This window comes from Lissotriton helveticus, chromosome 3_1 (genome assembly GCF_964261635.1).
Source record: "Lissotriton helveticus chromosome 3_1, aLisHel1.1, whole genome shotgun sequence".
In the NCBI taxonomy this organism is placed as follows: domain Eukaryota; kingdom Metazoa; phylum Chordata; class Amphibia; order Caudata; family Salamandridae; genus Lissotriton; species Lissotriton helveticus.
In genome coordinates, this window is record NC_136061.1 from 1270481987 (window position 1) to 1270496885 (window position 14899).

At 48.2% G+C, this 14899-nt stretch overlaps 1 protein-coding gene across 1 annotated transcript; it reads right to left on the bottom strand.

Moving 5' to 3' along the window:
- Positions 1-7469: 7469 nt before the first annotated feature.
- Positions 7470-14104, bottom strand: LOC144823431 (G-protein coupled receptor 12-like). Its single transcript, XM_078681936.1, has one exon. The coding sequence runs from the start codon at positions 14102-14104 to the stop codon at positions 13121-13123; it is 984 nt and encodes a 327-aa protein (XP_078538062.1). The 3' UTR covers positions 7470-13120.
- Between the last annotated feature and the right edge of the window lie 795 nt (positions 14105-14899).

A 14899-nucleotide genomic window follows, 5' to 3' on the forward strand; every position in this document is an offset into this window, starting at 1 on the left:
TGGGGGACCTCAACTTCCACCTGGAGAACAACAACGACTGCAACACCATCAGCCTGCTCGACAACCTCGACAACCTCGGACTCAAGCAACTGGTTACCACCCCCACCCACCTCGCCGGACACACACTCGACGCCGTCTTCTCATCCAGCAAAGACGTCACCTTCAGCCACGCAACAGGACTCCACTGGACGGACCACAGCTGCGTCCACTTCACCTTCAGAAGAACGACGATCCACCACCACCAGCAACAGGTCGCTCGAAGAAGCTGGAACAAGATCACAGCCAACCAGCTCACCGCTTCCCTGAGCCAGCACCCTCCCGCCAACTCAGCGAACCCCAGCCAGGCCGCCGACAACCTCACGAAATGGATCAACGACTGCGCGGACGAACTCGCCCCTCTGAGAACCCCACCCAGCAGATCCTGCAGCAGAAAAACACCATGGTTCACCGACGAACTCAAGAGCTCCAAGAAGAACTGTCGAGCCCTCGAGAAAGTCTGGAGAAGGGAACCAACGACGGACAACATGACCACCCTCAAGCTCGCCACCCGGAAACACCACCAACTGATCCGCGCCACCAAGAAAAATGCATACAAGGACCGGCTGGACAACAACGCACACAACTGCAAGGAACTCTTCAGCATCGTGAAAGAGCTATCCAACCCCAACGCCGGAAACAATGACATCACCCCGTCGCAAGAACTCTGCAACTCCCTCGCGTCCTACTTCCACAACAAGATCACGGACATACACAACAGCTTCAACAACCAACCAACGCAAGCCACAACCGCAACGACGCCACCCACCACCACCCTCCGCACCTGGACCCCGATCAGCACCGAAGACACCATCCGCACCATGAACTCCATCCATTCCGGATCTCCGACCGACCCCTGCCCTCACCACGTCTTCAACAAAGCCGACGCTGTCCTCGCACCCCACCTGCGGGACATCATCAACACCTCCTTCGACTCCGCCACCTTCCCCGAGAGCTGGAAGCACGCCGAACTCAGCGCTCTCCTCAAGAAACCCACAGCAGACCCCACCGACCTCAAGAACTACCGTCCCATCTCGCTTCTCCCGTTCCCGGCCAAAGTCATCGAGAAGACCGTCAACAAACAGCTGGCCGCCTTCCTCGAGACGAATGGATCCCTCGACCCCTCACAGTCTGGCTTCCGAGCCAACCACAGCACCGAGACCGCCCTCATCGCCGCCACCGACGACCTTCGAACTCTGATGGACAACGGAGAAACAGCGGCCCTCATCCTCCTGGACCTCTCCGCGGCTTTCGACACTGTCTGCCACCGCACCCTAGTACAGCGCCTCAGCAACATCGGAATCCAGGAGAAGGCACTGGAATGGATCACCTCCTTCCTCGACGGAAGAACACAAAGAGTCCGCCTACCACCGTACAAGTCAGAGGCCACCAAAGTCATCTGCGGCGTCCCTCAAGGGTCCTCGCTCAGCCCCACCCTCTTCAACGTCTACATGAGCCCCCTTGCGGCCATCGCACGCCAACACAACCTCAACATAATCTCCTACGCTGACGACACCCAGCTGATCCTCTCCCTGACCAACGACCCCGCCATCGCCAGAGCCAACCTGCACGAAGGGATGAGAGACGTAGCCGAATGGATGACGACCAGCCGCCTGAAACTGAACTCAGACAAGACGGAGGTCCTCATCCTGGGCTCCACGCCCTCCGCCTGGGACGACTCCTGGTGGCCCCCTGCCCTGGGCAGCGCACCCAAACCGACAGACCATGCACGCAACCTGGGCTTCATCCTGGACTCCTCCCTCTCCATGACCAGACAAGTCAACGCCGTCTCCTCGTCATGCTTCAACATCCTGCGCATGCTACGTAAGATCTTCCGGTGGATCCCCACCGAGACGAGGAAGACGGTCACCCAGGCCCTCGTCACCAGCCGACTGGACTACGGCAACGCCCTCTACGCCGGAACCACTGCCAAACTCCAGAAGAGACTCCAGCGGATCCAGAACGCCTCGGCGAGACTCATCCTCGACATCCCCCGACGCAGCCACATCTCCGGACACCTGAGAGATCTACACTGGCTCCCGGTCAACAAGAGAATCACCTTCCGTCTCCTCACCCACGCGCACAAAGCCCTACACGACCAAGGCCCGAGCTACCTCAACAACCGGATCAACTTCTACACTCCCAAGCGCCTCCTCAGATCAGCCAACCACGCCCTCGCCGCCGTCCCCCGCATCCGAAGAGCGACAACAGGAGGAAGATCCTTCTCCCACCTGGCCGCCAAGACCTGGAACTCCCTCCCGACCGACCTGCGCCTGACCCAAGACCACCTCGCCTTCAGGAAGAAGCTCAAGACCTGGCTGTTCGAGCAGTAGCGGCACCCCCCCCCCCCCAGCGCCTTGAGACCCTACGGGTGAGTAGTGCGCTCTACAAATGACCTGATTGATTGATTGATTGATTGCCTGTCTGCTGTTGGTACTGGGAAGTGGAATGAGGTCATGAGTTCCGCCAAATGCCGTACTGAGGACGCTAGATCTACCTTGGTGGTGGATTTGGCCCATTTGGTTCATCAAGGGGTTGTGAAGACCAAGTCCCGTTTAAGGTCTAAAGTATGGTTTCCCGGATTGGACGCTCTGGTGGAGAATACGGTGTTGTGTTGGTGTTGGGTTGTGCGCTGTGTCAGGCCGCTGGGGGGGGGGGGGATGCTCCAGCTCCCATCATCACAGAAGGCATCCCCTTGTTCCCTTGGCAGAGGGCAAGTGCTGATTTTGGATGTTTACCTATTGGGCGACACATTTTGGTGGTGATTGATGACTTTTCTAAATATCCCGAAGTGGAAATTATGGACACTACCACTTCATGTCGCACTATACCGCTGTTTGATAAAATCATGGCAACACATGGTTTGATTTCTGAATTACGTACTGATAACGGACCCCCTTTTTCTAGCCAAGAGTTTTCGACTTATCTGCAAACTAGGGGTATTGTCCATCGTAAAGTTACCCCTTTGTGGCCACAGGCCAATGGGGAGGCAGAACGTTTTATGCGTACCCTTAACAAGGCTATCAGGATTGCTGTCACTGATCATCAGGATTTGGACTGTGCTATCTTTTTGTTTCTGAAAGAATATCGGATGACTCCTCATTCCACCACGAAAGTCAGTCCGATGTCCTTATGCATGAATCGTCCTATGGATGATTTTGTGCCTCTGATGGGAGCAGTTCCTGCAAGCTATGCGATTGTGGCTGGGGAGCTGCGCAATCGGCAAGCAAAGAACGATAAAATAGCATTTAGGCGTGGGGCTAAACCCAGGACTTTTTCTGTTGGTGACGTTGTAATGGTGAAGAATCGGCACCGTAGGGGGAAATTCAGTTTACCTTTTGAGCCTGAACCTTGGGTTGTGCAGTCTGTTCATGGGACAAAAGTTACTGCTGTGAGGGAGGGAGGGGTTGGTTATCTCGCGGAATGTGTCCTTCTTTAAATCTTACCGGGCTCCTGTTTCTGTTCGGGGGTATGGACCTGTGGTGCCATCCGATGTTGATGTTGACTCTATGGGTTCAGATGATGGCTCTGCTGACATGGAGTCTACTTGTGTTCCATTGACAGCGGACGTGGCGTCTGTCCAAAGCAGTGCATCTCCACCTCTTTCATCGTCAGGTGTAGAGCTTGGACCCGTTATTATGTCTCCATCTAGTGCAAGTTCGATACCCGACTCTGACTTCCAACGAAGGGGTGTGGGGAGATATCAGTTACGGCCATGTCCTGCTCGATCCACACGTTTGAAGGATTATGTAACATATTTGAAAAGAATTTATGTTTGTATTTATATTTTTGTTAAATTTATGGAGGAATGTGATGTGGTCATCATCCTTACCGTTTTAACTCTGGCACCCAAAGGGGTAGCTGTGGCTCACTTGGTTATATAGGGCGGGATGTTAATTAGTTAATTGGGGGTGGGATTTTGGTTTGTAATAAAAGGATCCTGGTGTGGCCAGGATGATGAACAGTCCTACCTGTGTGGGTGTGATTATTGCTGACTTCCGTTCCGACGTAACACAAGCTTCTATTGCTTAAAGCTATATTCACTTTTTAGATCCCAATATTCATATGTAAAGTCTTTCGTTTTGTTGTTAATTAATCTTCAAACTCTAATATTTTTCTCATACAAAGAGCCATCCAGAGCAAGTGATGCACGGTGTAGTGCTTGGGGGACACTGGTTGCCTCACCTTCAACAGCGCCACAGTGGCCGCCTCATGCTGAGGAAGGCTAGGCTAACACAAGGGGGCATAGGAGCTGCCCTCACCTCTTTACCCCCCCCCCCCCAGCAACGAGAGCAGGCGGAGATAATTCTTTGTTTGTGTTTAAATGTATAAATTGTAAATTAAAGGGACGTTTTTCCTCTTCTCAATCATGCGGCGTACGTTTGTTTTGCTCGCAATCTCCCAACTAGTGCTACACGTAGTAAAACCTGTAAATGTTAAGCACCCAGAATAATGTGCTGCATGGCTGAAAACGTATAAGGTCCCAAAGGCGAGACCTATTGGCTATGCCAATGCTTGTTTTTTTGTAGGCACGGGGAGGTTAAGTGATTTGCCCAGAATCACAGGATGTTAAGCTTCCCTGCTGAGACTCGAACCCGGGTCCCCAGTTAAGAGGTCGACCTCTCTAGCCGTTAGAGGGCAGCGTATGGCCCATTCAGAGTATTCGGATAGGTGCTTATTAGAATAGAACTGTGGAAGGAATTTTGTTTGTTGGGAGACAAAGCTGTTAGGGTGGAGGGATGTTAAGGTAAGGGATGGGTTTACTGGTCCACCCCGCAGCTGCTTGATACAACACACTAGTGCAGTGGTTCCCAAAGTGTGCGCCGCGGCACCCCGGTGCGCTGTGATGAGAAGCCAGGGGCGCTGCGCAGGATGTGGGGGGTCTTGAAAGAAATGCCACCTTCAACATGCCAGTCCGACCACGGTATTTCTAGAACCAGTTCTACAACTGAACACTCAAAATATTAGTTCATGTTCTAGAACTGGCGAACTGTTACCCTTTTTTTATTGCAGCCTGGCTTCAAACATTGCTGGTGAATCATTTCTGAAACGAAATTAAATAATGTTAACAGCAGGATTGTCGATGAGGCCATTTCATGTAGCATTCAGATGCTAAAGCGACTGTGCCTGACGCATTGACTCTTCAACGTGCACATTTTGTGGACTATAATTGTTTTACAGAGCCTTGAGAAAGCACACAGGATATATTTATGGACCACAAGGGTGAAACAAGTCAGCTGATACACTGATACTGACGCAATCCATCCCAAAGATGCATCTATGTTCAATTTGGAAAATGTGGATTTTAAACGCAGTCTATTATTAAAAACTCAGCAAATGTGCAATCTTTTAAGTCTGTTGAAGTCATTAAAATATATATTTTTTAATTCTTCTTTAAGCTAAACACACATAATGTTTGTATATTACTGTGCTCTTAAGAAGGTTTCTTGGAACTCGCAATTTTGCTGTTAACTCTACTCCTTCCTCCCTCTCAGCTTTTTAGTTTGCACCCCATTTGCCCTGGGCATTTATTTTTTATGACTGGGTGGTTCTTGGAGGCCTGGAGGCAGGGCTTTAAGTGGGCCGGGTCACAAGGGGTCTGAGCACCGGCAGTTTTTTAAAGGGTGCCCCAAAACGGGTCTCTATCGGGCTCTGTTTTGAGCCCTGGCACAGGCGGTCTGTTTTTTTCTCGGACTGAAGTGACAGCAGTTTGCTGTCACTGCAGTCCAGAAAAAAAGTGGCAGGGTGCAAAACCGCCCGATACAGACCCGTTTCGAGACAGCAGGCACATCGATGTGCGCTGCCCACACTGCTCACTTTTCACTAGTGGAGAAGTTACGGCATGACGTCATGCCAGGTGAGCGTTATAGGAGAAGGGAAATCCTTCGAAGAGTCAATTTCTCACTGGATTTCCCTTCTCTTTTTGAAACACAAGAGCAGCAACATTGTGGTGGTGTCACCAGGGATTTTTAGCGTTAGTGTTTTAAAGCCACGCCCCTAATTACACTGGCCACGCTCCTTTGAGAGACCCCCCAGTTTTTTCATCCCACTTAAAGCCCTGCCTGGAGGAAAAACCCAAGCAGCTAGCAGCATGACGGGTAAAGCACTCCTACATCCATTCAAATGCAGGGCCCCAAGTGGGATGAAAAAAATTGGGGGGGCGGTCTCAAAGGGGCGTGGTCGATGCAACAAAGGGCATGGCCTAAAACACTCAAGCCAAAAATCCGTGCCTAGCACAGGGCGCTGCCTGACCCACTGGCAAAAAAATGGTGGGGAGCCACGGCCAACCGCCAACCCGGTCAAGGGAGCCACGGGTCAAAAAAGTTTGGGAACCACTGCACTAGTGGGTGATAGTAAAGCTGAGATGATTTTAAGTTTGTGACCAGTACTGTGCGGAAACGTAGTTACACTAGGAACACGACGGGAGTAACAACTTGATGCCATTGGCGGAAGAAATATGAAGTGCAGAACACGAGGTGTGGCCTATGGGCACAGGGAAATCCCCCTAACCTCTCCACTCTTTCCCCGGCTAGACACAGCAGGAGAGAAAGCTAAGAAGGTTCAGATTTATTCATGCATTTACTTTCATCTGCTTGTGTGACTCCGCGCCACCTCTTCTCAATCAATGTATGGTTATACTTTGTTGGGAAGTTTTGGTTTTGTTCGTCTACCTATTGTATTGTATTGTAATTGCATTTATATAGCGCTTACTACCCCTGACGAGGCGTCGATGCGCTTTTTCGTCGGGTAGCACGCTACTCCGGGACCCACAGAGGATTACCGTTGAATTAGTATAGTGAAACATGCAAGCACATTTTAAGTGGTGGATAGGTTAGTCAGTTATTTGGATTTGGAATGATAGCAGAAGGCTAGAGTAGGACAAAGGTTTGTATTTATTTATCGCTCGCTTGTTGACGCACGCTATTCAGGAAGCCTATTAAGGATTAGTGGTGATTTAATATGGTGAAATATGAGGTAATTTCAGTGGTGGATATTAGTCTGTTACTTGGAGTGAGAAGGATAGCGGAGGGATAAAAGGGGAAGAAAGATTTGCATTCATATAGCACTTGTTACCCCTGATGGGTGTTGAGACGCTTTTTTGGCGAGGGTTTACATTTCCTGTGCTGCAGTGTTGCACGTGCTGTGTTGCACTGGTGGAGCCAGGTAGGCAAGGCTCAAGCTCTGTGAAAAATGATGAATTAAAATAAATACATATTCAGTGCCAAGGAAGCCACCACTCGTGTAATATTAAAGCACTTTTCATAGCTACAGGCACAAAATAACGCACCGCTCACAGCACGTGGACACACTTGATCACAAAGGCATTGATATGGAACACATCACACACCGGAGCGCTTCCAAGTACAAAAAAAACCCGACAACGTCCTATCACAAATAAACTTTATTTTATTTTGTAAACAAGAACACAGGTACTTCCCAGGTCTGATAGAAGAGCAGGGTTGATGGGTCAGTTTTTCCAATCGAGCTTGAATGTTCATATTTGGTCATTTTAGTACCCTTTTTTCAGATGACACAACAATTCTAACATGCTTAGTCCGGGCTGTCGAACACTGGTCCGCAAGAGCCAGATCCAGGCCTTGTTTTTAGCATATCCATCTGAACAAAATACACATACAATGAGACAAAAATGGAATTATTTACACAGTGGCTATCGTGAAAATGTGGCACGGATCTGGCCATCCTAGTTCAACCTTGGTCCCCCCGTAAATTTGCCCTTTCCCTTTGGTGCGGGTTTTTATTGTCAATCCCTCCAGGCCAGTGTATTTCACCGCTCAAGAGGACGATCATAAAACATTGTTTTAAGCACAAACAAATCAAATTCGACCCTCTCTAGGAGGTGGGGGGCACTAACAAATGGTGTCAGTCGTTGATTTCCCCATTACAAGACCCCCTTTGTAAAGCAGACTAGGAAAGGCTGTCACCAAAGTGCCTTGGTCGTCCGTGCACTCATTTCCCATGCATGTGCAAATAAAAAATGTCTGGAGCAGTGACTTTCTGTGGGTCTTGTCGCTCCGCCCGACTTAGGCGGCTCAGAGCCACAGGCCACTACCGAAAAACTTAGTGCAAAGACTTTACTTTTAAAGCTCGCGCGGCAGGGGCAGGGCACGTTGGCGTTTCCAAATAAATAGGCACAGATTCTCATTGCAAGGTCCCCTGCGTGTCACGCAGCACACTGCCACAGTATAAAAAAAAAAATACACACACACCCACCCCTAAAATACTGGCCAACCAAGAGCAGCATGCAGTTTCAGTTCAATGCATTCCACAGTGCGAGCACCAGAGGGCAGTACAACACCAAGCTTCGAGGGGATACAGGGTCATATTGTCCTGCCTACCTACCCGTTGACTCTCCAGGGAGGGTGTAGACAGGGGATTTTGGAAGATGGTCCCACTGAAGACAAGGGGGGCATTTCTGGAAGGGTGGCACAGGCCTGCTCCAAAGGTGATCCCATTGAAGCCAGTGGAGACTGTTTTTGAAGGGTGGGGGTGAGTCCAAGGGCATAGCTGCGGAGTGGCCCCATGTCATGAGTAATACGGCCAGTATGTCCTGGCTTTTTAGCCAGGGTCGCTTTGTACGTCGGGGTTTTTAGATCGTACTCTTTGTGTTCTGGCAAAACTAAAAATCCCAGAATGCAACTGGGTGTTCGATAGAAATTCAGAACTGGCTGAAGGTACATGGGGCTAACTTGGCAACTATGCAAGGACAGTGAAAGCCTACACACAGTATGTGTTTTGGTGGTTTTGTTGGTGTGTTTGCTTGTGTGTGTTACTCGACGGTTAAGTGAGTTATGGATTAGTACTTGTATTTTTACATAAGGTAATGTGTGCCAGGTTAGTCCTTGTGTTTGCACATTGGTTACATGCATGGTGTGTTTGTGTTTCTATGTGTGGCAGTTGTTTAAGAAAGGTCTGGGTAGGACATTTATTTGCACGCATATTACTCATGTTCAGGTTATTCAATGTTTTTTTAAACTTCGATTTAGAATATGTGCTTGGCAAATACTTGCATTTACACTTCTGTTAATGTTGCCACAATCACAACATTTTAACGTGCGTTGTGTTAATTATTGTGCAACCACGTATTCTCGGGGTGTGATGACTTAGTTTTGGCGCTTGCACGTTTACTGTGTGATCGGTTAGCTTTGCTGTTCACACATTAGTTGTCTATTCAGTTAGCACTGCCCTTGCACGTTGTTTAACTGCATAAGTACATAGTAAATACATAGAGACCCTAAACAAGTGTGGCTGGGTCAGTACTCTGCACACTGCTTAAATCGTGACTATTTAGTGCGCACTTCTTGTTTACACGTTGTTTAAGGCATACAGTTTGCACATCGGTTACACATGTGATGAGAACACATACAGTATGTGTTTACATATTGGTTAAGCATTTTCCGGGTGAGTAAACACGTATGACCACACAAGTTAAGTATGTAGTAAGTTAGTGCCGAGTATGTGTTTACAGCTCGGTTAACGGTGTCATGAGCTAGTAGGCGCTATCGCACCAGTTCCCAGAAGGCTTTTGAAGTGTGTGACGTTGGACTACACGAGTCCTATGTCACTTACTCATCAATGCCTTTATGAATTGGCCTCGAAATGTCCAGCTTCCGGTTAGTAAAAGTGGAAAGAGGGCACAATCTTTTCTATTTGTACAAATTGTATAGGGATTTTCCTTGAATGCTGCCAATTTAGGTAGTATGGGGCAGGGCTCGAGTCGGGGTACCACGCGGGTGGATGGCGTCCCCCCACTTACTTTACCGGGGGGACGGCGTCCCCCCTGCCAAACGGCTTGACTTCACTCTTTGGTCTCTCTGGGACGAGGAGCTCGGCACCTTTCGTGACGCCACCTCCTGTCGTGACGTCACTTCAAATGACAGCGTCGCCCCATTAATTTTTTTACGACTTGTGCCCTGGTATGGGGCCAATTCACAAAGGTACTTAACTAGGGAAACCACAGGTGTACGACTGCGCGTACTCCTGAATGCCTTGGTGAATTGGCCCCTTTTGTGTACAAGTCAGGTAAGTGTGAGATGGGTTAGTAAGCACTATGTCTATACACACTGGTTAAGTGTGTGGCGAGTTACTACACAGTATTCCCACACTGCTTATGCATATGATGGTTTAGTACTGAGTATGTGTATAAACATCAGTCACACGTGTGATGGGTTAGTAAACAGTATGCGTTTACATATTGGTTACTCATGTGGCAAGTTCCTAGACATTATTGACGCAATGCTTATGCATGTGATGGGTAAGTATTGCGTATGCGTTTACATATCAGTTTGGTATGTGACGGGTTAGTTAACAGTATACTTTTACACATGGTTAAACGTGTGATCGGTAGGTACTCAGGATGTAACTGCACATTGGTTAAGTGTCATGGATTAGTAAACACTATTTTCTGACATTGATTATGCATGTAATGAATTCTTCCACAGAATGTGTTTGTATATGGTTCGGGTGTGTGATGGTGCAATATTTGAGTCTACACATGAAGTGTAAATGTGGCTACGCGTGGGAGCTCATTGTCTAAAGTGTGTGCTTGGGGAGGAGGGAAGAGGTAAGCTTGGTAACTCCACTCTTTCACATGATAAATAAATAATTGGGCTCTGAAACACGAGCCTTTCTCCTCTGTTACCCCGAGAGATGCAATAGTTTTTTCTTTTCATTTCAAAGCTAATTACATTTATGTAAAAATAAACTTTATTTCGAAGAGATGAGGTAATTAATATAACAGGTACAAAGCTTTTCAGAAAACCATTTTGTGTCTATAAAGAACCAAAAGGCCCTGGTTTGGGAGCGTAGATAGCTGATCCTTTAGCGCCTGTATCAGGTGTGCTCCCAAGCCTAAGCAGGGGTTCAATGACACCCACACCACAGAATCATCGCTGGCCTGGGAGGCGAGGGGTTACCTGGAATGCCCCGCCCGCAGTATCTTTAAACACACTCGTGTTTACTGTAATAAATAAATAAAACTGCAGTGGTTAAGAAACATCCCAGGGAAAAAATGGACAGTGCCCGACCCCAACCCTGGACATTTTGTTAGTCAAATATCGTTTGACTCAGGATGCATGTTTTTAACACGTACACAAATTGCCTTAAGTGTTCTTCAATTGCAGCAAAGTGGCATTTTGGTGTAATATACAAATAAATAAATAAATACACGTGATTAATAAATAAGTAGTGTGACCAAGGCCGTGAGTTGCTTTCTGCGATGTCTTTGCTTGAATAATACATGCATTCGTGGACAGTGTAATAGCACATTTGGCCTCACGGATGAGGGAGGTTTTATCTTCTGGCTCGCCTGGCACAGCTCTTGCATTTAGGGGCATATTTACAAGACCATATCACCACCGGACCGTCACGTTTTTTGACGCTTTGATGGCGTAACACCATTTTCCATATTTAACGCCACCTTGTGAATATGCCCTTTCCGATGCAGTCCTCTGCGACAGAGGGGCGTGCAATGGGTGTTGCTTTGGGGTGTTCCACTGCAAAACCCATTGCTTTTTGACGCTGCACCAGATTTACAAGGCTGAGGCAGCGCCAAAAACGAACGCCATGGAATACCAGGTGTTAGAATGGCGAAATGAGGAGAAATGATTAATTTCTTTTTGTTTTTTGCTCTTTCCGTGAGTGCTGCATTCTGTAGCACACATGGAAAGAGCTAATCACCATTGATTGTTTATGTGCAGAAGGTGTCACTTCCTGCACGTAAAGAATCGTTCTACAGCGCAGGCGCCCTTGCAACATGGCGTCAGGGTGCCTGCTCTGGCACTAGGCCGCTTTTTTTTGTGCCAGCACTAAGGGAAACACAGGGGTGTACCATATACTTGTGAATACGGCACATCCCTACGTTTTAAAATGTCGGAGCACTGCAATACCAAATTTGGCGTACCTCTGCGCTCCAAATTGTTTTTGTAAATATGCCCCCTTAAATTTGTCAGAAGCAAATGAAAGCTGTGTTTTCCTGTCACATATATTCAGTATAGGGACCATGAGGACAGAATGTTGGTACCCCACTAAATGCTGTTAAGTTTTAGAAAGCACTGCCATACATATAAACTATATTTGTAGCATTTGGAAAAGTCTGGCATAACTGTGTGCAAAGCAGTAGACTGTGGGATAGAGCAAAAATTCCTACAAGACTTAAAAATGGGAAATTCGTCTTTTAGATGTACCCCCAAATAGCGTTAGACCCTGTTGACCAATCTACAGAAAATTTTAGAGGTTGACGCTTGGGTACATGAGTGAAGCTGTTGCCAAATTTTCCACTGATTCGGCAAATGGCACTAGAGTTCTTTGCAAATAAAATAAAAAAAACACAATTTCCTGCAGCTTTACCCCAATAGCCATTATTGCTGACTTCGAAATATATGGGATAAAGTTTCCACCTACTGCATGTTATAGGAATATTGCAAGTCACCATGTAGCCTGTAACCCAACAGAGTTAACAGTCTGAGTTCCTTTCTAAGATCACCAAAGCCTCCATATTAATACTATCTGTTGTCACACCCTGTGACGTCAGAGCAGTGTGAGGACTGGAGACGCCATGTTTGACAACAGTCTACTTCTGGGCTCAGAACCTTTTCCAACATGATGGAACAGTTTGGGTTTTGGAGTTGCGCTTTTTCTTTCTCCGCAATACAGGCGTGCAGAAGAAAAATGGACCAGGGAGCGCGGCTGAGGATGCGAGGATGAAGGGAGTGAAAGGCGGAGCTGAGAAGTGCGAGTCTGCCTTGTCATATTTCAGGTAGCGGGTTCTTGCTTCTGCAAGACGTTGGGAGTCCCTGAAACGTAGCAACATATTTAGGCACATGAATGATTGGGTCCCCGCACGCACAGCTGCAATAATGGGACATGGTAGGGTGGCAGGTTGCAGGACCAATCCCAAGTGGGCCTGAACCAAGACACCCCAAAAGTGTCAATGCATCTTGGAAAAAACTTCCATAAGTATCCAAATGGTTGTGCAAATGAGCAAAAGAGAGCGAGAGTCCCAAGGCATTGTTTAGTTTAAACATTAATATGGCGCGGATACGCCCAAGTCTTGGTGCGTTGTGCGTCAGACGTCGCTGGGTGAACGCGACCTAAAAGGCATCCTGGTGGAGCAGCACCCACAGCAAAGCGTCCAAAGCACCTTCTGGATCTCTTGGTTGCGATAGGCATAGATGACGGGGTTGATCATAGAGTTGTAGGTGGCAGGAAGGATGGTTGCGTAGGTGTAGAGCGAGGGGTAGCTGTAATCACCCAGCAGGCAGTAGATGGCGAAAGGTAGCCAGCAGGAGGCGAAGGTGCCCAGGATGACAGCCAGGGTGGAGATGCCCTTGCGCGTTGTGACGTAGTGCGAGGAGTGCAGGAAGTGGCGTTGCACGGCGATCTGCTGGGCATGCCGGCACACAATCTTACAGATCTGAACATAGAGTTGAAGCATGAGAGCAAAGATCATGAAGAAGGAGATAGACAGGATGATGAGGTTGTTCTTGGTCAAGGGGTGGACAATGCTGCAGGTGGACGGGGCCTTCAAGCAGTTCCAGCCCATGATGGGCAGCATTCCGAAGGAGACAGAGGCCCCCCAGGTCAAGATGAGCATGATGTATGTCCGGGTCACTGTCCTCTCCGAGTAGTAAGTCAAGGCATTGTAGAGCGATAGGTAGCGATCGATGGTGATAGCCAGTAGGCTGCAGATGCTCGCTGTGAAGGAGGCCACCAGGAGTCCCACCGTGACCAGGCTCACCACCTCTGACTGGATGCAGTAGACAAAGGCAAAGTGGAATATGAGTCCCAGGCCTGCCAGCAGGTCTGCTGTGGCTAAGCTCCCAATCAACAGGAACATGGGCGTTCGGAAGGCCGGCATGAACGTGACAATAGCCACCACGATGGCATTTTCACAGGCTATGAGGGTGCCGGAGATGCAGAGCACCACGTCCCACGGGTTCAGTGCCAGCGGCTGGGCCACAGAGGCTAGCTCCAGCGACTTGCTTGCATTGTCTGGCGCGAACCAGTGCTGGAGGATCTCTGAGGGAGGTTGAGTTGAGTTTTCATTCATGGTATCCAAAGGAGACCTGCCAAGAACAAAGACACATCAGTGAATGGTCAAACGCATCAAAGCACATCAAGACACTACAAATGGTCATCGGTGTACGAGCACGTAAAAAAAAGGGTCAATAACATCAGGGCACCATGTGCTGGCACCTCCAATATCAGAACAAGTCAAGGGATGGCAAAGCAGGTGTGTGGGTACCTCTTGTGCCAGAACATGTCACCTATCAGCTAAGGATATCAAGGCACCATATATGGGTGCATTTTACACCAACAAACATCAATAAAGACACAGCCACATCCAGACATCATGAACAGACACATCCTAGTTTGGGAAACATCATTGAATTGCAAAGCACAGAATTGTATGACCAAGTGCATCCACACATACCACGATGCATCACCGCACAACACAAAATCGCCAATCATTTCAAGGCTCTCTGTATGGGCATCTTTGTTAAAGGGAACCACCAACAAATGTCCAATGATGATTTAACACCATTTACCGGATCCTTCTATTAACAGACAAGTCAATGAGTGGCCAGGCACGTCAAGACGCCATTCATCAGAGCCTTTTTGAAACGTCAACAAATGGCTAAGCCCATCAGCATAAGCCCAGACACCAATGATGGCCAAGTCCTAGATTGGGAAAAAACATCAAATGTCAAGACACCAAGGCATGGACCAAACACACAAGCTCATGTTCAGAATGATGGCTGCTACCTCTCACACCAGACATTCTCAAGGAATAGTCATTATATTATATACGGGCACACCTACATCTGAGCAAGTCAATAAACAG

What these genes read in the sequence shown, in the direction of transcription:
- LOC144823431 (XM_078681936.1), bottom strand. Translation starts at nt 14,104, where the DNA reads ATGAATGAAAACTCAACTCAACCTCCCTCAGAGATCCTCCAGCACTGG.